The sequence below is a fragment of the Globicephala melas genome, chromosome 9 (genome assembly GCF_963455315.2).
Source record: "Globicephala melas chromosome 9, mGloMel1.2, whole genome shotgun sequence".
Taxonomy (NCBI): Eukaryota; Metazoa; Chordata; class Mammalia; order Artiodactyla; family Delphinidae; genus Globicephala; species Globicephala melas.
The window spans coordinates 20,437,331-20,457,405 of record NC_083322.1 but is presented as its reverse complement, the minus strand read 5'-3'; the positions used below and the strand labels follow the sequence as shown (position 1 = coordinate 20,457,405).

General features: G+C 53.6%; 1 protein-coding gene and 1 long non-coding RNA gene across 6 annotated transcripts in view; one reads left to right on the top strand and one right to left on the bottom strand.

The window, feature by feature from the left end:
• Positions 1 to 5,279: 5,279 nt before the first annotated feature.
• Positions 5,280 to 20,075, bottom strand: part of PLXNA4 (plexin A4) — a 608,317-nt gene continuing 593,521 nt past the window's right edge. For all 4 annotated transcript variants that reach the window (XM_060305298.1, XM_060305299.1, XM_060305300.1 and 1 more), the window contains 3 exons: positions 16,954 to 17,166; positions 10,257 to 10,407; positions 5,280 to 8,101 (listed from right to left, as the gene is read on the bottom strand). In XM_060305298.1, the coding sequence (XP_060161281.1) occupies positions 8,006 to 8,101; positions 10,257 to 10,407; positions 16,954 to 17,166 (460 nt within the window). In that variant the 3' untranslated portion in view covers positions 5,280 to 8,005. The remainder of the gene's footprint in view (positions 8,102 to 10,256; positions 10,408 to 16,953; positions 17,167 to 20,075) is intronic.
• Positions 10,269 to 18,669, top strand: LOC115851689 (uncharacterized). Of its 2 annotated transcripts, XR_009565261.1 has the most exons (7): positions 10,269 to 10,349; positions 11,387 to 11,472; positions 12,132 to 12,238; positions 13,377 to 13,755; positions 14,220 to 14,310; positions 17,302 to 17,458; positions 17,785 to 18,669. It is a non-coding gene; the product is annotated as an uncharacterized lncRNA (long non-coding RNA). The 2 variants fall into 2 exon arrangements; XR_009565262.1 differs by lacking the exons at positions 17,302 to 17,458; positions 17,785 to 18,669 and adding an exon at positions 15,378 to 15,459.

Sequence of the window (20,075 nt, the reverse complement as noted above, 5' to 3'; positions counted from 1 at the left end):
CAAACAAACAAACCAACAAAAAACAACCCACAGAACCTCTGGCTGATGTCAGTCCTTTCGGTTCGTGCTAGACCTTGAGGTCACCAATTCCCAGGAGCCTTGGGTTTGGTGGTTGGGGGGCGGGCAGCAGGAGATCAGTCTATCTTACATCTCCCCACACTCCTCTTTCCTACCTTTCTTCCTTTCTTAATTATCCTTTTTCTGTGTGTTTCTGTCTCTCCTTCCTGATCCTGCTTCCTTTCCGATTCTCTTTTCTCATGGTTTTCACTTTGAATAATAAGAACGTTGGAATTTCATGGCGACATCCAGCCCAGCCTTCTCCATCTGCTGACCTGAGGCTTAGAGAGGAAAGTATCTGCTCAAGGGCAGCCAGTGGAATGAAGAGCAGAGGACACAGTTTTCCTGGGCCCAGCCAGGGACTTACCCTGCACCGTCTGCATCACTTTCCCTTTCCCCTCCCACACCACCTCTAAGCTGTGGAACGGGCCACGATGGACGTGAGCGCGAGCAGATGAGCTGTCTTCTTCCCTTCCCCTTGCCTTTATTGCCACCCTTTCCATTTTCTTCTCCCTATTCTATTTCTACTCCAGAGACAGCACTGGGTTCAGGGTCTCCACCCTCTGTCAAAATTGAGGGAAGAGGACCCATAAAATCATTTACACTTAGGTATAGCTTGCCAAGAAGACTTGAAGCAGGGATGGTAATCCTAGCGTTATCTCCAGAGTGTGTGACTGGAGGATTGTGTTGACAGATTCAGAGGCAGATCCGACTCTGTGCCAAAGTGATGTCCGCTAACGGCATTGACTGGGAGTAAGTTTGCTTTCCCCAGCTTTGCAGGGTTATCGCCTCCTGCGATGCCTGCTTTGTCGCTGAGGACAGAGCCTTAAGTAAAAGGATGTATCTGATGTGGCTGAGTACACATATCATGTAGCTGGAGAGAGAAAGTACTGTTTCTCTACGTCATAGAGGCCACCACCGCCTACTTATGGCCCAGCCTCTCCCCCTCCCCCTCCTAGCCGGACACATAAAGAAAGACCCCAAATCCCAAACTGCATTTTTATTATTTTTTAATAAACTTTATTCTATATTACAAATAGGTTTTTTTTGTTGTTCTGAACTGCAAAATAGGAATGCCTTATATTTACATACACAGGTATACAATTAATTACAACAAAGGTACAGAAGCTTGCCTTTACCAAGTTACAGCTGGGCTCCGATTTAAATAGCATAGGTTTCCTTTTAAAAAACTTTTTTTTAAATCTTTTTTTTTTTTTAATCTTACTCAGATACTCTTCTTTAAAATCAAAACCAGAAGACCCTCTTCCTCTAATAGATTTCATCCACATATCTTTGAGGCTCATTGTAACACTGTTGTCTAAAGATATGTTTTGCTTTGTTCTAACAAAGGGTCGGTGTTCAAGGTGGGAGCTTTCTGGAAACAGAAGTGGGGCGGGGCTGGGAGTGGGTGACCCAAGCAGGAATGACCGCCCTACCGCCTTCAGCGCCCTGTCTCTGAGACGCAAAGGCCCCTGCCCGTTCCTTAAACCACCCATTCATCCTTTCCTGTTCCTCTTCCTCTCTCTAGTGTTTGAGACTTAACTCTGGGTCATCTGACCAGGCCAGACTCCTCTCCCCCCACCCCTTGGCTCACTGAGCCATTATCTCTTGTGGTACCCTGGAGTTGTTGGTTGCTATGGTAACTTGGCAGGACCCTGCTGAAGGAGATAGGCTGGTCTCTACAAGCTAAAGTGGGGAGGAGGGCGGCTACCTCCAATTCTTCCCTCCCATCTCAGGGCCTGGGGTTCTTGTTCTTGGTCAGTGCAGCCAACTCATGACTAAGCCAGGACCTCTGGCCTCACGGATGCCAGGCCCAGGCAGGGAGTGATGGGGGGGGGGGGGAGTCATCCACCCTAAAACACAAAGTCATGGTTTCCAAATGGAAACAAGATTCTTTGAGGTAAACTAGCTTTTCTTTTTAAAGAACGGAAGGTTTAACAGGCCAAAACAAGCTGACAGGAACATCGAGGAAGGAGAACACACAGGGACACATACACCTTCTAAGTTGTCCACCTGTATTGCGTTCAGTAGTCCTGTTTGGTAAAGTGGTGTCTCCGTTTCTTAAGTGTCCTTTGCATTGCTCTTTAACCGTATCCTCTGTTTGGAGTTCTACTCTTGTAAGGGAGCCCTTCCAAAATGTGCTTGAGTTGTAAGATCAAAGATACCAACAAAAGAAGTTCTAATTCCAGATAAGGAAACTGGTGGAAGATGAGCTGCACAGACCTATTTGCCGTGGGCATCTGCCTTCTTGGGAGAGGGGTCCCTCCACAACCAATCCCTAACAGGGTCTCCCTGCTGTTTGGGGGAAGCTGTAGGATTCAGCAACACCAGGGGCGGCCCAGAGAGACGTGAAAGAGGGTAGAGTGGAGGGAAGGTGGGGCTCGCCTGATCAAGGTCACCGGGCCTTCCCCACCCTGGCCCAGCTCAGTCTCTGCTAGTACAAACAGAAATCTCTTTTTATTCATAGGGATTTTGTTTCATTCTGATTTAGAGTAGTCACCTGCCTACTCAAGGAATTTAATTGGGACTCTAATGAGTATGTATTACTTTTACAACCAAAGCATCCTTTACATTTTATAAAAGCTGGATACTCCCCCTAATAATAAATAATTTTATTGGGGATCAAAGATTTGTAGTTTAAAAAAGCTCTCTCTTGAGTGAACTTTTACTGCAGAGATTCCTTTCCGGGTGGGAGGCGGGGTCATTCAGTTTTCCAGAGGCTCCGGAGCGGAGCGTCAGCCTCTCCCGGGAGCTGCCTCTCCGGCGTCCCCTGTGGCTGTCCCTCAGCCTCCCAGTCTGTAAGATGACTCGTTTGCTATGCCTGTGGGGTCGGCGGCAGAGGCAGGAGGGGCAGGGGTAGCGCGGCGGGGCTCCAGCCAGCCAAGGGAAGCACCAGGAATGTTGGCAGCCACGGAGGCTGCTCCCCCTGGCACGGCCACGCCTGGGGATGTCCTGACCCATTTCTTTAACAACAGGGGGAGCCCCCCCTGTCCTCCGGTCTCGTTTCTCCTCATCCCCTTGGAAGTCACAGATAAAGAGTTCTGTGTTCCCCCCGCCCCACCCCAGTATTTGGACTTTGCATCCACGCCTGGGCTCCCTCCTTAATCTCAAACCCTTAAAATACACAAACAAAAAATAAACAACTACAGACCCCAAATAAACAGCCAACCTACGGCTTAAAGACAAAGGGAAGGGCTGAGGGATGGGAGGGGGGCTTAGTGGTCTATCCTGAGAGCTGACAGGGAAAGTGAGGGGCTGAGAGAAGGTTCTTGAGGACGTGAACTAGAAGCAAGAGGAAGGGCCAGGAAGGAGGTGGGATCTGCCCGGGGCGGGTCTGCTGGGGGCACAGTGGGGACTCTGGTACCTGGACGCTTTTCATTCATGGGATCGCCTCTCAGACGCCCGCGCTGCGGTTCTCATTGGCGGGGCCAGTTCCTGGAAGGGCCGTGGTCCAGGGCCAAAGCTTCTCTCCCTCCACGGCTCTCTGTTTTTGATTAACAGTAATTAACCGTAGCCTTCACTGCGTTCGTTAAGTATTTGACTTCGCACCCTGTGAGGCCAAAGGAAGTGCCCCTTTGTCCTAAGAGCTGAGACGGATGGGATACGGAGCTTTCCCTTTTAGGTGAGAGCGAGGGGTTGTTTAGGGCTCTGGAAACATCAGCAGGACTTGCCTTGTGGAATGGAGGCCATTTGGGAAATCACTGCTGTGGCTCCTCTGATGGGGGCCCACCGGCCCTGGCTGGGCCAGGGAGCCCCGAGAGCGCTCGCGGGGCGAGGCAGCTTTGGAGGGCTGGATGGGGCTAGGGCGGTCCCAGGGGGCTGGACTGAGGGCGGAGCTGTCCTCCGGGGGCTGAGCAGCTCCTGAACTTAGTGGCTATGGGGTCTTGGGGCAGAGGCTACGCGTGCGTGCGGGAGGTAGGCAAGGGGGGAGGGGGCACTCGGGAGCTAGGCATGCAAAGGGGACAAGAGCACGAGGATCTGGGGTGAGGGGAGGGGGTGTGGTGCTGGGATAAGTACGTCGACACTGCTCCCGGCCTGGGAGGTGAGAGCTGGGCCTGCAGGGCCAAGGTCAGAGACCTCGCTCCCGCCGCTGCTTGGGCACGGTCCAGGACAGTCTGCCTCAAACGTCGGGATTTGTTTAAACTGATTTCTGTCTTTCTAGCATCTCTGGTCTCACTCACTGGCCCACGGGCTCACGAGGGAGGCTCTAGGGCTCTGGGTGTGCACATCACGGTTGGCCTATGGGACGCTCAGGTTATCCTGGATCCCTGACTTCCAAACCACCCTGAAAGCAGGAGGCAAGAAAAACATGTTTTCCTGAGGAAGTAACCGATACAACAGCCGACTTCACTTAAAGGTACCATTTGCAGTTAACCAAGAAATGCCAGGGTTTCTCCTGCCAAGGAAGGACAGAGAATGGCAAAGCCCAGACTTGGGGGAGACTTGTGCTCCCGGGAGAGATGACCAGCCTGCAGTTAACTTTCCCAGCCTCTCTCCCCCATTCTTTTAGATTCAGGACGTCGTAAAGTTCTTCCTCCCCCTCGCCATTCCCGGCGCCATCCCATCTCACTTCAACATTCAGACTCCTTACCTCACCTAGGTCAGTTATTTCGACTGTGTGATCTCCTGGTACCATTTTGGACCCTGGTGGTTTCAAGGGGTTGAAAGAGTGAAAGAGATGGGATGAAAGGGAGGTGAGGAGACATGGCCTTTTCTCCCCTGCTGTCTGCCCACAACTCAAGGAGTCAGATAAAGGTCCCACCTTCAACAGAACTGTGACCCTGAACATTAACTGTGACACGGGGCGGGGCCTTGAAGAGACTTCCCTTCCAGAGGACCCAGTCTGCCCAAGGCCCTTCTCTGGCACATACTGGCCAGCATGGGGTCTCTGGCCTGCCAGGAGGAGGTTGGGCATTCCAAGGGGGAGGTGTGGAAAGAAGATCTGGGGGGAAGAGAGGCTTTTTGACAACGCTGCCTTGTCTTTACTTTGAAACGTATCACACGTGCGCCAAGAATCCAAACGAAAGAAATGGAAAACAAACAGTAAAAGGAAAAAGAGCTCTTATGGGGAAGATGGGTTGTGACGCTGCGAAATTCGATCCTATTTCTCCATCCCCCCAGCAGGTCACAGAGACTTTGGGCAAACAGAGCGCCAGAAACAACCCACCCCACAACCCACCCCACCAATTAAAACAGAACCCGCCCCAAACCCCTCCCCCAGGAGAGACGCGGAGGGCGTGGAAACTTGTCCGCCCGCCTCCCCTCTTTCTTCCTGACGTTTCTCCCGAGGTGACTGAAGTTTCTCTTACAACAAAGACATGGGGAAAAAAATTTGTACCGACAACGAAACAATAATAATAATCCGGTAAAAAAAAAGAAAAGCTTCAGCAGAACCATGATAACAGTCTTTTTCCTACTTGTTCATTTTTTTTCTCTAACTGTGCAAAACTTAAAAAATAATTCAAAACACACTCATACACACATACTTACACTCAGCTTCCATTCAGCACATCTGTGTTAAATATGTTTGTGTCTTCCTTCTCCCCAACCCCTTCACACGTGCAAAAATATTTTAGCGGCCCAGGTGCCTCCTCAGCCCTCCTCCGGCTTGCTTCCCTCCTGGCCTGCCAGGGCTTGTGGCTTCTGGGGAGGAAATCAAATGATCAAGGGTAGAAATTCCATGCTTCTTCACCTGCCACTTCATTTGCCAAAACCTTTGGTTATGCTTTTCCCCCCTGACATGCATATTTTTTCATTCTCCTCTTCCCGTCCGTTAGGTTACTTGTATTTTGCCCATCATTCGTCCTGCTCGACGCCACATCGTGCCCTGCTCTGCGTCACCACGGCCCGGCCTCCAGTCCTGTCCAGGATCCCCTTGGCCACTGACCACCCTGATTTCCTACGGAGAGGTGACCTCACCCCTCTGCACTCAGCACAGAAAACAAGTGTTGAAATGTCCCGAAGTTGCAGAATGAATGGTGAGCAAGGGCAGGAAGGAAGATGCTTCAAATCCCCCTGATAGGACAAGAAAGCTTTCTGAGCTCTCTGCCTACTCCTGGGGCAGACACACACACACACACACACACACGTGCATGTGCACATGAGATCACACACACACACGTACTCATATCCAAAGGGGCTAGCATTCTTTAAGCACACGGTGCTCCACAGATGTTGCTGGAAATGGTGTGGTTCCTTCCTCTTTCCACGTGGGGCCCCTGTGGAGTGGATGGCAGGGGAGGATGTCTGATGCTCGGGGAGTGAAGACGGGACTGTGGAACCTTGTCCCCAACCCCACCTGAGATGCTGCCGCTGCTTGCCTCCCAGAGTGGTGCACAAACTCCACACCAGGGCTGCCGGGCGAGTCTATGGCGGAGACTGGACCACAGATGGAGATGGTGTCTAAGGTCCCTTCAAGGTTATAGGTTTCCACGATCCTCCGTCAGACAGTCTCTCACTATAGCCCCTGCTCACCTAGGACACATGTCTGAGCACACATTCGTCTGGCTGGCTAAAATGATGTACCCGTGGATGGAAGGACAGATGGAGGAACAGACGCCAGAGCCAAGGTCAGCTGTACGTCCCTCCTCCCTTTTCCAGCCAGGTCCTTCCTCTTGATTCTTCGCTCCTTTCCAAACACGACGAACCCGGGACTGAGCTGGGCTGGCATTTTGGCTTGTCTCTGCGAGGCTGTGCTTGAGCGTGTTTCTTTCCATGATGACTGCTAAAGAGCTGAGGGAGGAGAGTGACTAAAGAGACAGCTGAGATGTTGATGAAATAATTCCCAAGGAGGTCTGAACGGTCCAGAGACAAAGTCATCTGCATCTGCAACGGCACCAGGTTCTGCAGGGAGCCAGGGGCGAGGCTGTCTGCCCCAACTTTCTACAGAGTTCTCAGGAAGGATAGTGGGGATGGGAGCCACCGAGAGAGCTGGAGGTAGAATCTCCCAGGTGCACTCGGCATTGTACCTTGACCCCTGATGAGCGATGACCAAGGAGGATGGAGGTGTGTCCTCCAGACGGCACTCGGGGATCTGCAAGGGATCAGACCCATGACTGTGGTGGTGATTCGCTAGCACGTGGTGGCAAACGGAAAACAGCCAGTTCTGCTTCCAGGGTGGATGCAGCTCTCTCTCTTCTTCTCTCCCTCTACGTGTTACGTTCCTGCCGCTGTGAGCCAGATTGGGAGGTTGGGAGGATCTCCACAGTGGGCTGTAACTGCTCTTCTTTCTCCTGTCTGGTTTTCCACAGGCCGGGAGGAGACTGGGCAGGCAGGGCCCTATGGGCACTTGGAAAGGCTCCAAGAAGATTGGAAGGGAACCAAAAGGCCTCTGGATGCCAACCCAACAAGTGGGAGACAGCCTGCGAGGCACCCCACGACGCGTCACGCTCCCCACTCCAGCCACATGCAGGAGGTGCAGCCTTTCTTCTCACAGTTGCAGAGGGACCATGCCACTGACAGACCCCCTGGAGATGGAAACCTGGGCCAGGAGACGTCTTCCCAGTGAAGGTAATACAGAGCTCACAGCCTCGTCCGCAGGCCAGCGTTCGGCTCAAGGCGGGGCTATCAAAACGTGGAAGGTGAAGTAGCAGTACAGAAACATCCTTCATCCTCATCCATATTTGGGCCCTGCCGCTGATGCATGGGCTCAGCGGGGAAGGAGGGCCCCCTCTGACGTCTTCTGGTCACCAGGTCCCTCACGGCGGGGGGGGCATCCTGGACTAACTGAGGGCCGGTGGCTTGGCTCAGTCATGTTGGTAGAGCAACTGCAAGAGAGGGGATCCAGGAAGGAGAGGGAGACAGAAACAGGCAGAGAGAGAGAGAGATAGCGCTGCTCGGGGGAGGCTGCTGACGCCAGTCGGAACTTGCACTTGGTAAAGATGATAATCTAGACTGAGGCACGGCTTGGTGTGTCCCTCCCTCCAGGGGGTGCCTGGAAGGACGGTTCTCAGCTGTCTAAGCTCATGAGGGTTATGACTTGTTCTAGTTTGTAGGCCAGTTTCTGCTTCCCACACTGGTCATCGTGGTCCAGAGGTCCAAGGATCTGTTGAAAAGCCAAGAACGGGGCGGTCACTAGTTTGCGTGTGTGTGTCTGTGTTCTTAGGGTACAGCAGACAGGGCGTGGTCAGAGGGTCTGAGAGGATGTGTGCAGGTGAAGCGGCCCACACGAGGTGGCAGGGGAGCCACACAGCCTGGGTGACGGTGTGGGGAGGCGCGGGGCAGCCCTCGGGCATAGGGGACAAACGTGTGGGCACCCAGGTGTCAGTGAGCGCAGGATGCCAGCGCACGCACCAGCACGTCTGAACACGTGTACATTTCACTGCCCAAGGAAGACAGCTGAGAGTGGGCAGACGACACCTGTGCCAGGCTGCTGCAGTTACCTAGAGGTTAGACAGCAAACAGGTCCATGCCCAGTGGAAAGTATGGTGCTGTCTCGGGGTGACTATGATTTCACGATACCAAGACATTCCACCACCACCACCCCCGCACCGTGAAAAAGGAACGTCTTCCTCGTCCACAACCCAAGGACTGAAATTCCACATTTAGCAAGTTATTTGGCTCCCCTTTGCCTGTTAAGAAACCAGTATCCCTCGGAGAGTTATGTCTTAAGCTTTACTGGTCATTGACACCCAACGGACAGTGTCTACACAGCCTTTGCTGAGATGACATGGGTGGCAGAGGACGGTGACAGAGCAATTGTGGACACATGAAGGAGTATGTATTCGAAGCTGGGTCAGACTCAGGAGCTGTAGGATTGAACAGGGGCTCTACCAGTTTCTGGCCGGGTGATGTGGGGCAAAACATGTAACCTCTGAGCCCTCATTTCCTCATGTGTACAATGAGATGGGACGTGTGACTCCCTCTCGGGCTGCTCCAGGAGAGGGGATAAAGTCACGTGACACGAGAGCGCCCATCACACAATGCTGGCTCCAGCAGGGGCACGCGACAGCAGGGCTGCTCTCTACGGGTCCTGGGGTCTGAGGGAGCAGCGAGGGGAGAGGAGGCTGAAGGCTTGAAGGGAGGGTCCCAGAGCTTTGGACGTCCTGGCCCAGTTAATAAATTTTTAATTGGGGAGACCAAGCAAGCTGCCAACTTCTTAGCTGGCCGAGGACCACCAGTGACTGGCCCCAACATTTCATAAAGATGGGACGTTTTAATACTAACCGTAGACGAGTGAACTTGCAGACTAAGGGACAGGCCTTTCCAAGATGAGACAGTGGCACTCATATATTGGCCTACTGTACATTGTCCTCACTTGTCACGCAGCCACAGACAGGTGGAAACTGCCCTGGATGAGCACTGGCCCGTAGGCTGGCTTTGGGGTCCCTCCCCTAGAGGACCCACCACTGACTTTCCTTGCACTTGAGGTTCACAGCATTATACTGCTCATGGCCTGTGGACACCAGGCCCTGGGCCCTGCTGGGGCTCCTTCCTTAATCCAGAGTGCCTAGACCCTCCCTCAGGAGTGAGGCTGGGAGGAAGCAGAGAACCCGGGGCCCTGGCTTCGTCTCCTGTTACTACCTTCCACTCACAAGGCAGCTGTGCTGCTGCTCAGACATGGGGAGCCTGGATTCTGAACCTACCTGGTCTATACCGGTATGACCAAGAAAACCATGGGCACCTCTGTGCTGGCCAGAAAGAAGGCAGTGTCTGCAGGGGCAATGACCCCAGATGAAGTTTCCTTACTAGGGAATGCAGCAACTAAAAATAGACTCCATTCTGCTCTGGTCTGTATCTATTCTGTTCTGATTCTCTCCTACCCTATCATCTTGTTTTCTATTCTATTCTATTCTATTCTATTCTATTCTATTCTATTCTATCCTATCCTATCGTATTCTTTTCTTTTCCTTATGACCTGCCCATGGAAGTGGGGAACTACTTGCTTAAAGATAATTAGATCAGAGAGAGAAAGGGAAAAAATCAAGGAGAGGGAACAGCAGGGAATAAAAAATAAAGAGAAAAAAGCAAAAGAGATACTTGATCTATATATCTGAAAAGAACAGGGATTAATGTAGAACTGATAGACTGGTATGTTTCTAGCATCCCTGTCTTTAGAGCACAGCCCTCAAGCCCTGGGTGGTAGAGTTTCCCCAGCAGACGTGGGGGAGGGGTGTGTCTGACAGAGGCTGCTCCGGGCAGGGATTTCTGGGTCTCTGCCCCAGTCCTTCCCAACGGGCCCCGAGCAGGGCAGGGCTCACCTCCTCGCTGTACTTGCCCACGTAGGAGAAGATCTCGGAGAGCGCGCTCATGGTGTTGAACTCGTTCATGTGCATCCGGGACTGCTCAGCCAGGTAGGCATTCATGTCCTGGTCACTGATGGCCGGCATCTTCCCGATGTCCGAGTAATACCTGCCGAGGCACGACAGTGAGGAACCGTGCGTGCGGGGCAGAGGAGAGATGGAAACTCCCAGCGCCGGGTCTGGGGCCAGCGGGTTTGGAGGGTGACCCAGACACTATCAGAGGGTGGACAGGGTGGGCACAGGAGGAAGGAGCGACTATCGCCTGCACTGGCTTTGTTCCCGGCTCCCGGAAGAGTGGTCCAGTCTGCCTTGTGTGTCCTTCTAACTCCCCCTCCCACAGACGCAAGACATCCCCTCCATGGGGCCTGAAGGCTCTTCTAGGCAGTTGCCCTGCCCTGATGCCCCCCCTCTCTGAGGTTAGCCAGGAGAAGGGTGGGGCTGGGGGCCGCTTGCGGGGAGAGGCTGGCAGAAGGCAATCAGTCACTGTCACTTGCAGCTGTGCACTCCTGTCAACTGGTTAATTAGATGCCAACATTTACATTTTTAATTTCTGAAGTTTGACATTTTATGCAGCAACCCCCAACTCTCCCACCAGAGGGGAGTTGTGTCATTTCCTAATGAGGAACTGAAGGGCCCTGGTGCCCCCCAAGACAGGTGCTTTCGGCTGTGGGCTACGGGGAAGAGACCAGGCACCTGCAAAGGCGGGGGAGCATCAGGGCCGTGGGGCAGCACGCCCGGGAGTCCTTGTGGTGTCCCAGCTCAGCCCACGGTGACTGCCCGAGCCTGGGAGCTTAGAACAGAGGAGGGTGGCGGGGACAGTCACCAGGGCGGGGACTAGGGTGAGGCAAGTGAGGCAGCTGGGGAACAAAGTTTTCGGAGAGTCACTCTCACCTGGGAAGGTGCAGGTGACAATGACAGGCCTTGGGTTCCCAGAACTCAAGCCTTGATCAGGTGAGTGGAGGGAGTATTCTCAGAGGCTCTGGTTCATTCTCACCCTGGACCTCAGCCCTGCATCTCTCCCTCTGCATCCCTTACCATGCTGACCATGAACCTCTCAGTCCTGTGCCCACCTTCACCTCTGCCCCTAGGTGCCCAGGAGTTGGGTGGCAGACGATCAGAGGTGGCACTCGTGCGCTACTCCAGCGTCATGCTCAAGGGCCTGCGTGAACGACAGGTCAGTTTGCGCCAGGGCATCCCCAGGCCGGCAAGGATTGGCAAGGGGTGGGCTGGCCGCCCTACTGGAGCCACAGCCCTGCACGGAGGCCGGCCTGCCTCCGGCTCATTTGGACTTCCTTTCTTCACAATGTTATTTCAGTGTGGGGTCCTCTCTTCCCTCGCCCTCCCTCGTCTCCAGAGCCCTTGGGCCCCTCAGCTCCTTGTCCTGTTTCATTTTGGTTCCTCTGTTCCATCCCAGAAGAGCCCACTCTCTTCCAGGCCTGAATCCCACCCCAAAAGATCTTTAGGGTCCCCAGGGTTCCAGGTAATGACATCCCAGGTGCTAAAGTTCCAGGGAGAGACTCGAGGCATTGCCTCTATTTCTGGAAGGCAAAAAATGCAATGTTCCCTTTGATAGCAGAGAACCGGGGCGTCAGTGGTGGCCCCAACCTCGCCACTCCTAAGGAGATTTGTGCCATCGTCCCCTCGCGACTCCATGCCTAGTGAGCAAATACATTTGTCCGGCAAAGGGTCACGTCCACAGGTCGTATGGGAGGAGGAAGTAGGAACAAACGAGCCTCTCACTTCTGTGTCACGGCCAGCGGCCAGACATAGCTCTGGCAACATGGCTGGGCCCAGAGTTTCCTCCAGACAGTTTCACTCTGTCACCACCGACAGCCAGACCTACTGACCGCGAGGAAAACCCCAGGATCCCGATGGGACGTGATCGTCATCAGAAGCAAAGACTCCTGCCCTTCCCGTTACCTGCTCCTGAAACCTTACAGGTAGGTGGACGGCTCTGTCAGGCTTTCTGCAAATAGCATGAGGCCTCCTACTGCGACCTTAATGGTTGTGAGGGGCCTCCGAGCCCAGGTTAGGGACCACTGTCTTCACGGGAAACAGCAGTCACCCGGCACTCTGTCCCTTCGCAATGGCCTGCCTTTACCGCACTAAAAGCCCAGTCCTTTGCTCCAAAGAGGATATACAGAAAATGAGTCTGTGTGAGAGAGAGGGAGAGGGTGTGAGGTGGGGTTGAGAGGGGAGTGTGGGAGGGCAGGGGTCTAACTCCTCACCTGCCGTCATGGGGGCAGCCGGCCTGGACGTGCTCTGCGTGATTCCCGCTCATAGTGAGGTCAGGTCTGCACGGGGCAACCCGCCCCTCCTCTGCTGCCTGTGTGCAGAGGGCGCTGGATGGGACCAGTGCACGTCGGTGCCACACACAAGCCTACGAGTGGATCGACCGCACGTCCTCACCTTCAGCAAGTTCTAAATGGCTGAGCTGAGTGGCTCTGGGCAGTCTGATGTCCTAGAGGAGTGCGGGGCTTGAGGTCTGCTGACATTCGGCCCATCCTCACCCCAAGCCCTGCCTGGAGCTAAGTGGGCCCATCCCCCCTGCAGGTCTCTGCTGCCCTTGCCTCGACCTCTCCCTGCTCCTCTCCAGGGCTCTGCCCAGCCCCGCTCCCTGGCCAGCACCCCTTGAGCCTGACAGTGGCCCTGCTGCTCTGGCATCGCTGCACGGTGTGCACAGCTGCTTCCTCTCGAGCGCCTGCTGTGCTGGGGCTCTGCGCTGGGCTCTGCCGCTGAGCAGCCTTATTGATTGTGAAGAATGCAATTATGTCCCATTAATGAACTTCACACGAGGGCTCTTATCAGCTAGCTGTGCCGTGAGGAAGGGAAAGGTCAGCCTGGGCTCCTGTGCTTGAACTTGCTCCCTTGGGATGTCCTCCTGCAGGCGAGCCCTTCTCCAGAAGGGAACCAGGTGGGATGCCAGCCCCACTGTGGTCCTGATGCTGGTCCTCAGGAGCTGCAGGGCCCCAGAGAGCCGGATTCTCTGCTGTTGCCCAGTCTGCAGTGTTTTACATTCATGTGCTTCTGTGAGATGCACCCAGTGTGTGATGGTGGGCACCCCATCTCTGCCTTTAGGATGGCCCCAGTGATTGAGAAGGTGGTCTCCAATGCCCTGGACTCTTAGAGAAGAACAAAGTATCCTCATCCCTTCAAACACCTCAAGGATGAAGGTGCAGACGTGAAGGACATTTAGAGCCCAAGGCTCTGATGTACAGATACTTAACTTTTCAAGCTCCTGCATAAAAGTCTTTCCCTCTGTGTTCATTCACTGACCTCCCAGGCCCAGGAGAATCAGGACGTTGCTCCCTGAGCCCCCACAGCTGACGGGGCTTGCTGAGGGCCTGTGTGTCCTCCTTGACCATGATGAGGGCCACAAGGGAAGGATCAAGTCTAATCCATCCTGAGCGTCCGGTGCGCCCACGATGGACACCATAAATGACCCATGGATGAGTGAGTAAGTTAATGAGATGTCCATACTTCACCTCCAGTATTGCTCCCGGGGTGAACTGTCACAAGTTTTATATTTGGAATGGATGGCTTCTTTAGGAGGCATTTTTAAATATTTAAGATTCTTAGCCTGTTTCGTGTGTGACACAGGTGAGAGATGGCATCCCAGCGAGTGGCATGCCCCGGTCCAATTCCCAGGGGCCCAACTGTGGCTCCATTCCATTCACTGCTATGTGGAAAACCTGTGCCTGCAGGTGAGGGAGGCTGCCGTTGCCACGGGGTTAATTCCAATTTAAAATGAGAGGCAACCACTCTAACATGAAACTGTTACTGCTGTTGACAGTGAAATAGAAATTTCTGCTGATCATGACACACCAGTCTGGTGACAACACTGTTGAGTTCTGCTGTCTAAGATGAGGGTAGCAGTTGGTTGCTACCGCGGAACCAAGAGATTCTTCTCCCTTTTACTAGATGTGGCCGTAAGCAAAACCTCTAATACTTGGAATGGAGGCAGCAAAGACTGGGAGTCTGCAGTGAGGCCACCAACCACAAGCATTGCAAGGTATTTGGAGGCGGGAATGGGATGGAGGATGGATGAGAGGACAAGCAGAAGGGTGGGAGGGATGTGGAATGGGAGGATGAGTGGGAGAATGGGAGGGGGTGGTGGGGGGATGGGTGGATGAAGAACTTCTAGGAGGTAAAGCCTGCTTAGGTATGATAGAGTGACTTGGGCTGCTCAACCAACAGAGTTAGTGAGGACTCCTGAAGCCGTATGCTTCCCAACCCCCTATAGAGAGGGCCACCAGAATAAACGCTGTTTCTCAGCTGTGAGGACAGCAGGCCCTCCCCCAGATGTGCGCAGGGCATGCTCTACAGCACTGAGGCAGTGAGCCTGGGCCCTGTGTGCGCTGTCTGCACGCTCACAGCAACTGAACATCGAAATCAGAAGTGGGCAAGCCGTGGCCACAAGAAAAGGGCCTTCTACCATCGTTCTTCTGAACTGGAGGCTGCCCGTGCCCTCGGCAGGCCAAGGTGGGCGAGCAGGCTGGCTGTGGGTCCTGAGCAAGCTCTGTGCTGCCGGATTTCATTTCCCAGCAGCAGACAAGCTCAGAGGCCAGCCTCCTCGGGAAGGGAGACTGGAACTGATCCACTCACCACCGAGGGAGGAAGCACTCTAGGCTTGATCTCCAGACCTAGCTGTGCTATTTCCCAACCCCTCTGTCTTTGTACCCTCATCCCAGAAGGGGAGGAGAAATGATTTGGGACCCCAAGCAAGTGAGAGATGACTTTCCTGAGAGTGCCTTTGGTTGTTAAGAAACGGGCGGGATAAGAAACGGAGACCATCAAGGCACTCCTAAAAATAACCAAATGGACTGGGGTTACTTGTGAGCTATAGCAGCTGTGTGGCACGAATCTCATTTAGCACCACGTGAAAGGGAGACCATTAGCCCTGACGAACCGGGCCATTCTGGGGAAGTATCCTCTACACAGTTGTTTCATAAATGCTCCCAGCCCTTCACATCCTGGCTTTCTCCCTCCCTGCCCGAGGTCCCACTGCAGTGACACTGCACTGGGACAGGGATAACCAGAGCCCAGCTGCTGCCTCTTTCTTCTCTCTCTTTGCTGAAGAGCCAGCTGACCACACAGGAGAGCTTGCTCCTCCTGGCGGCTCTGCTGTCAGAAGAATGAGCCACTGTCGATGCAGGGGGAGGTAAGAGCCTCTTTGGTAACTCAGACATAATCAGATACGAGGACAAAAGAGTGAGCTGTCTCTCTGACAGCCGAGGCTGGAAGCCCACCACATGTACCAGCAGGAAGGGGTGGGGGAGATATCAAAGAACAGAGGGAGGGGGAAAACAAAATGCAATTCTTCCAGCAGAACCGTGTTACTGGGGTGGTCAGGATCCCGCCCCACTCTCGGTTATTCCCTCTGTAAAAAGGGAAGGCAATTTTCAACTATAAAGATGGAGACTGTCTCTCTTCCATGGGTGAAACAATATTGTTCATTTTGTCTCAGTCAAGAACAATTTCTGGTCTCTGACTCTTCAAAAAAGCACCAAATCTGAGTTTCCATCCAGGTTTCCTATCTTTAAGCTACTTAGAAGAGAGAGGGACTCTAAAATCAAGACCGCCACGTAGAGGTGTGCAGGTTGTTCACTGCACAAAGGTGCTTGGTTGAGAGGGTGAGCTAGGACTGACGGCTAGCCTGTCACTCAACAAACCAGGCATCCTGGTGTGGGGCCACATCGTCTGGTAGGAAGGGGCACCTGCCTTAATTCACACAGACACCGTATGGGTTGGCAAAAGCCCTGTCTAAAAGGATCATGAATTGTAGAAAAGAGATTTGGGAGTCAGCTGAATTTGGGGATCTGCTTTTCTCTTGGCCACTTAAGTCATCTTGGACTGATTACTCAACCATTCTGTACGTATAGTTCTTCACCTTCATGGGCACAAAATGAGGTTCTAAAGCCTGTCCTCTTATATTCCGGAGCTACTGTGATGAATAAATAGACTTTCAGCTGGTTGTTTAGCTCAGGCGCTTGGCATATGGAGCTGATACAGCCCAGACAAGCCATGAATGTTTTTTACCGTGAGTGAGCTTTGTACCAAGAGGAACCCAGCTGCACAGCGTACAGGTGGCCCTCCCGTCACAGGTGCACGGCTGAGACTGGATTAGGGTAGGGCCACTGTGGCTGGGAAGGCACCGTAAGGGCCCGGGCATCAAGAGTTCATCGTGCTGAGAGTCAGGGGACTGGGACTGTGCGAAGCTGTTCAGTGTGACAAGGACGTCCCCACAGGCCCCTGGAAGAACTGCCAGATGGACAGGGGCAGATGGGGACAGGCCTCCAGCCCGCCTGTGGCAGGATGCTATTTGGTCCCTTGGAGTCTTTCTTTTTTTCTTTTTTCGTTTTTTAGTGGGCATCAGAGCAGGGAACTCCATTTCCTTCCTGGGCCTAGAAAGAGCTGGGCCCTCCATGCAGGGGAGCAGAGCGCAGTGGCAACGTCTAGCCATGTCCCATTCTTGTTTCAGCTGACAGTACTGGGTCCGTGGGCTGTGGGTGTCACCACTGCAGGCTGGGGCTTCGTGCGGGACCAGTCTGCAAGCCCTGCCCATTGCGGAGGGGAAGGAAGGGGTCCCACCTCCACCAAGGAAGTTGCCTGCTGCGGCCCGGGGCCGACCTGGGCTCCCCGGCCCAGCACTCACCTCTCCACCCAGTTCTTGTAGCTGGGGATGTCCTTGGCGTAGAGCAGCTTGTTGGAGGGGGAGTCCTTGCCCAGCCGGTGCTCTGACGTGGAACAGGAGTCCATGAAGGTCTGGGCCACCACCGACAGGCAGGCGTCAGTGATGCTGCTCTTGTGGATGTCAAACACAAACTGGGGGTTCTTGATCATGTTGACCCAAAACCTCAGCGGCAGGCTGTGTGGGGGGAAGAGGCAGATGGTCAAGGGAGCTGGGGGGCAGGGGGCACTGTACATTGACCTAGAGAGTTCCCTGAAGAAAGAGAAAAGGCTGGGAAGCAAGGGTTCTGAGGGGCCTTCTCTATGTCATCAGTTCACTTTCCGGGGACGTGGAGATCAGCAAGCTTGAACAATCTGTTCAGAGATACGGCGTTGATGGGCACTGGAGGGCTCGACGCCCAGCCTGGACCACAGGACTCACCATCTGCCCTGAGAACACAAGGCTTTGGGGTCCGAGGCAGCCATGACAGGTACTAGAAAATGGAATTTCTGACTCTCTGTTCCACTGTCTGCCCCCTGTGCCACAGATGCAAGGCATGTCTGGTTGGCAAACCTTAAATAGCCTGGAACCTGGGCTTTGTATCTTATTCTCTGCCCTCTACTGGATGACTGGAAGAAGCCACGCCCTTCCTGCCTGGTCGTATGGGCTTATTCCTACATGGTGAGAGCCCTGGCACTGAACAGTTCCAAGTGGAGCTAACTGATTCCCACCCCTAAGCGGGCAGGCTGAACAGACCCCACTCCTGGCCTCTCACCTGCCCCGTTGTGTTCCCTCCTTCCCCTCACTTTCTTCCAGTTAGCATCTGCTGTATACCAGGAGCTATGCTAGCAACTGGGGGTCCAGTGTGAATAAGACCCATCCCCTGTCCTGCAGAAGTCTGCCTACCGCTGGGCTCGTGGTGATGTCAGACGTGCAATCACGAACTTTGGGTGTTGGACCTGAAGGATGGGTGGGGTCCAGTGTGGGAGCCAGGGAGGTGTGAGCAAGTCTACCCAGAGGGGCATTATCTGGAAAGCCTTCCCAGAGAGGACGACACTTAATGGTCTCAGTGTTAGAGATGCAGATGAAAAGCTGAAGGAAGAGGAGCGGAAGGTACTGCCGAAGGGGAGTGAGCCAAAGACAAAGAGGAGATGGAACCTGCAGCGCCGTCTGCTACCGGAGCCACCTGTCTGTTGCTAGAAAGGGTCCCGAGGCATGGGGCAAAACCTGCCCACCTGCCCCTTTTGACTGTACTCTGCTGGCTCTCAGATTCCGTGGCTTCCGTCCAGCCTGCGGAGACGCAGGTCAGGAAATGGGGTGGCACCCAGCCAGGGACCACGCGTCTCCCTCCCTCTGCCTCCACACCGTCCCCTCCTGCTATGTGCCCTGATGCTCTGCTGTTGCTTGGCTGCCGTCCTCAAGGTTGGTAATAATAGTTACAATGTTTGCGTGTGTTTGGCTTGCCTCCTACAACTTAAATTCTTTTGAATTACATGATTTCAATCCAGCAAGAACAAGATTTCTGTTGTATCTCCCAGCAGCCAGCACGTACACACAACAAAGGCTAAAATACAGCAGGGCCTCATACTCAAGACTGCCAGTCAGTCAACAAGTATTTATTACGTTCCCACAAAGCGTGCAGTGCGGGCAGCAGCGAGGTCTAACAATGGTAAGATGCACTTGTTTCAAAGAGGAAATAAAGGGACGGTACAGAAAGTTCTGACACACACTCAGGGGAAAGTCAGGGTCACTGCAACTGCCCAGGGGAGACCATGAGAGCTGGGCTCAGAGCCCCGGATGAAGGACTCCCGGCTGCCCAGCTGATGAAATCTGCGGTCTGCAGCTGCCCGTTTCCGGAAGTCCCACCTGGAAAGGGACTCTGGGAGCCCATATTTGCTGCATGGTTGTTTCTCCCCAACATTCCCCTTCCTTCAGCCAGTTGTGCTGACAGGCAAATCAAACAGGGAAACCACAGCAGCTCCTGCCTAATGAAATTTTTGCATACTATTAACGTTAGCGGTGGCACTAATCTCTGGCTGATTGCAGCCACTCAGGCTAAATGAGTAGGAGGTTTATTTAAAAGAGAAAAGGCAGGGGAATGTGGAGGAAGGTAGTAGGGGAGAGGGTGAGCTAACAACTTTGGCTAGGAATAAAGAAACAATCTCTTTTCAATCAGGGACAATTAACTCTTAAGTCAGTATGCAGACTTCATAATTCCTGGACTAACTTCGTCTTGCCCAGGCGGCCACGATCAGGGTCAGGGGAGTGCGTCCTCTGGTGAGAGCTGGTACTGCTGTCTACTGCCTGGGCTTTCCTTCCCTGACACTGGAGCTTGTTACGGTAACACCTGGCACCTGGAAGAGCGGGCAGGAAAGAAGGTTCTGCCCTCCCTCCAAGAACTTTATGGCATCTCATCGTTGGAGGTGCCCTTACCTTACCCCAGTGGGAGGTATGAGCTGAAAACAAATGGTTTAGATACCATTTCAGGGGGATGTACTTGTAAAGGGCTACAAGATCAAGGGGGGATGTTTTGGAAATACCAGCTCTCCCCGCACCTGGATAAGGTCTGGGCAGGGCACTCCTTGAATTCTGAAGGCTGCAGACATTCAACTGGGGTGGTAAGTAGGAAGACCTGGTGGCAGAGAGAAGCAGACTGGGTAGATCAGGGGCATGCCCTTGGAACAGCTCTGCAGAGTCATGCTAAGAAGATGGGCAGAACGCAATGCAGTCTTACCTAGAGGCAGGCACTGGGAGGGACAAGGCCTGCAGGCCTTTCAGAGGAGAGAACAGCCTTCACCCAGTGTACTGTGCTAGATGGGGAATCCAGAGTCTGAGAGTCTTATTTCAGAGAGAGTTGCAAGAGCTCCACGGTGCAGGATCCTCTCTCACCCAGAGCTACTGTGGGAGCAAACCCTACTCTGCAGCTCTGTGGCCCAAAGCTCTGTGCCTGCCTGATTTCCCAATTTTAGTAGCGATGCGCTATGCTTCAGGTGAAAGAGAGGAGAAGCCAGAGCATCCTACGTTAAATAACGTTTCAGTGCCACAGGCTGACTCCTGCCTAAATCTAGGTTTTGGTTTGGGGCTTGGGGCTGGTTGTCAGGGCACCT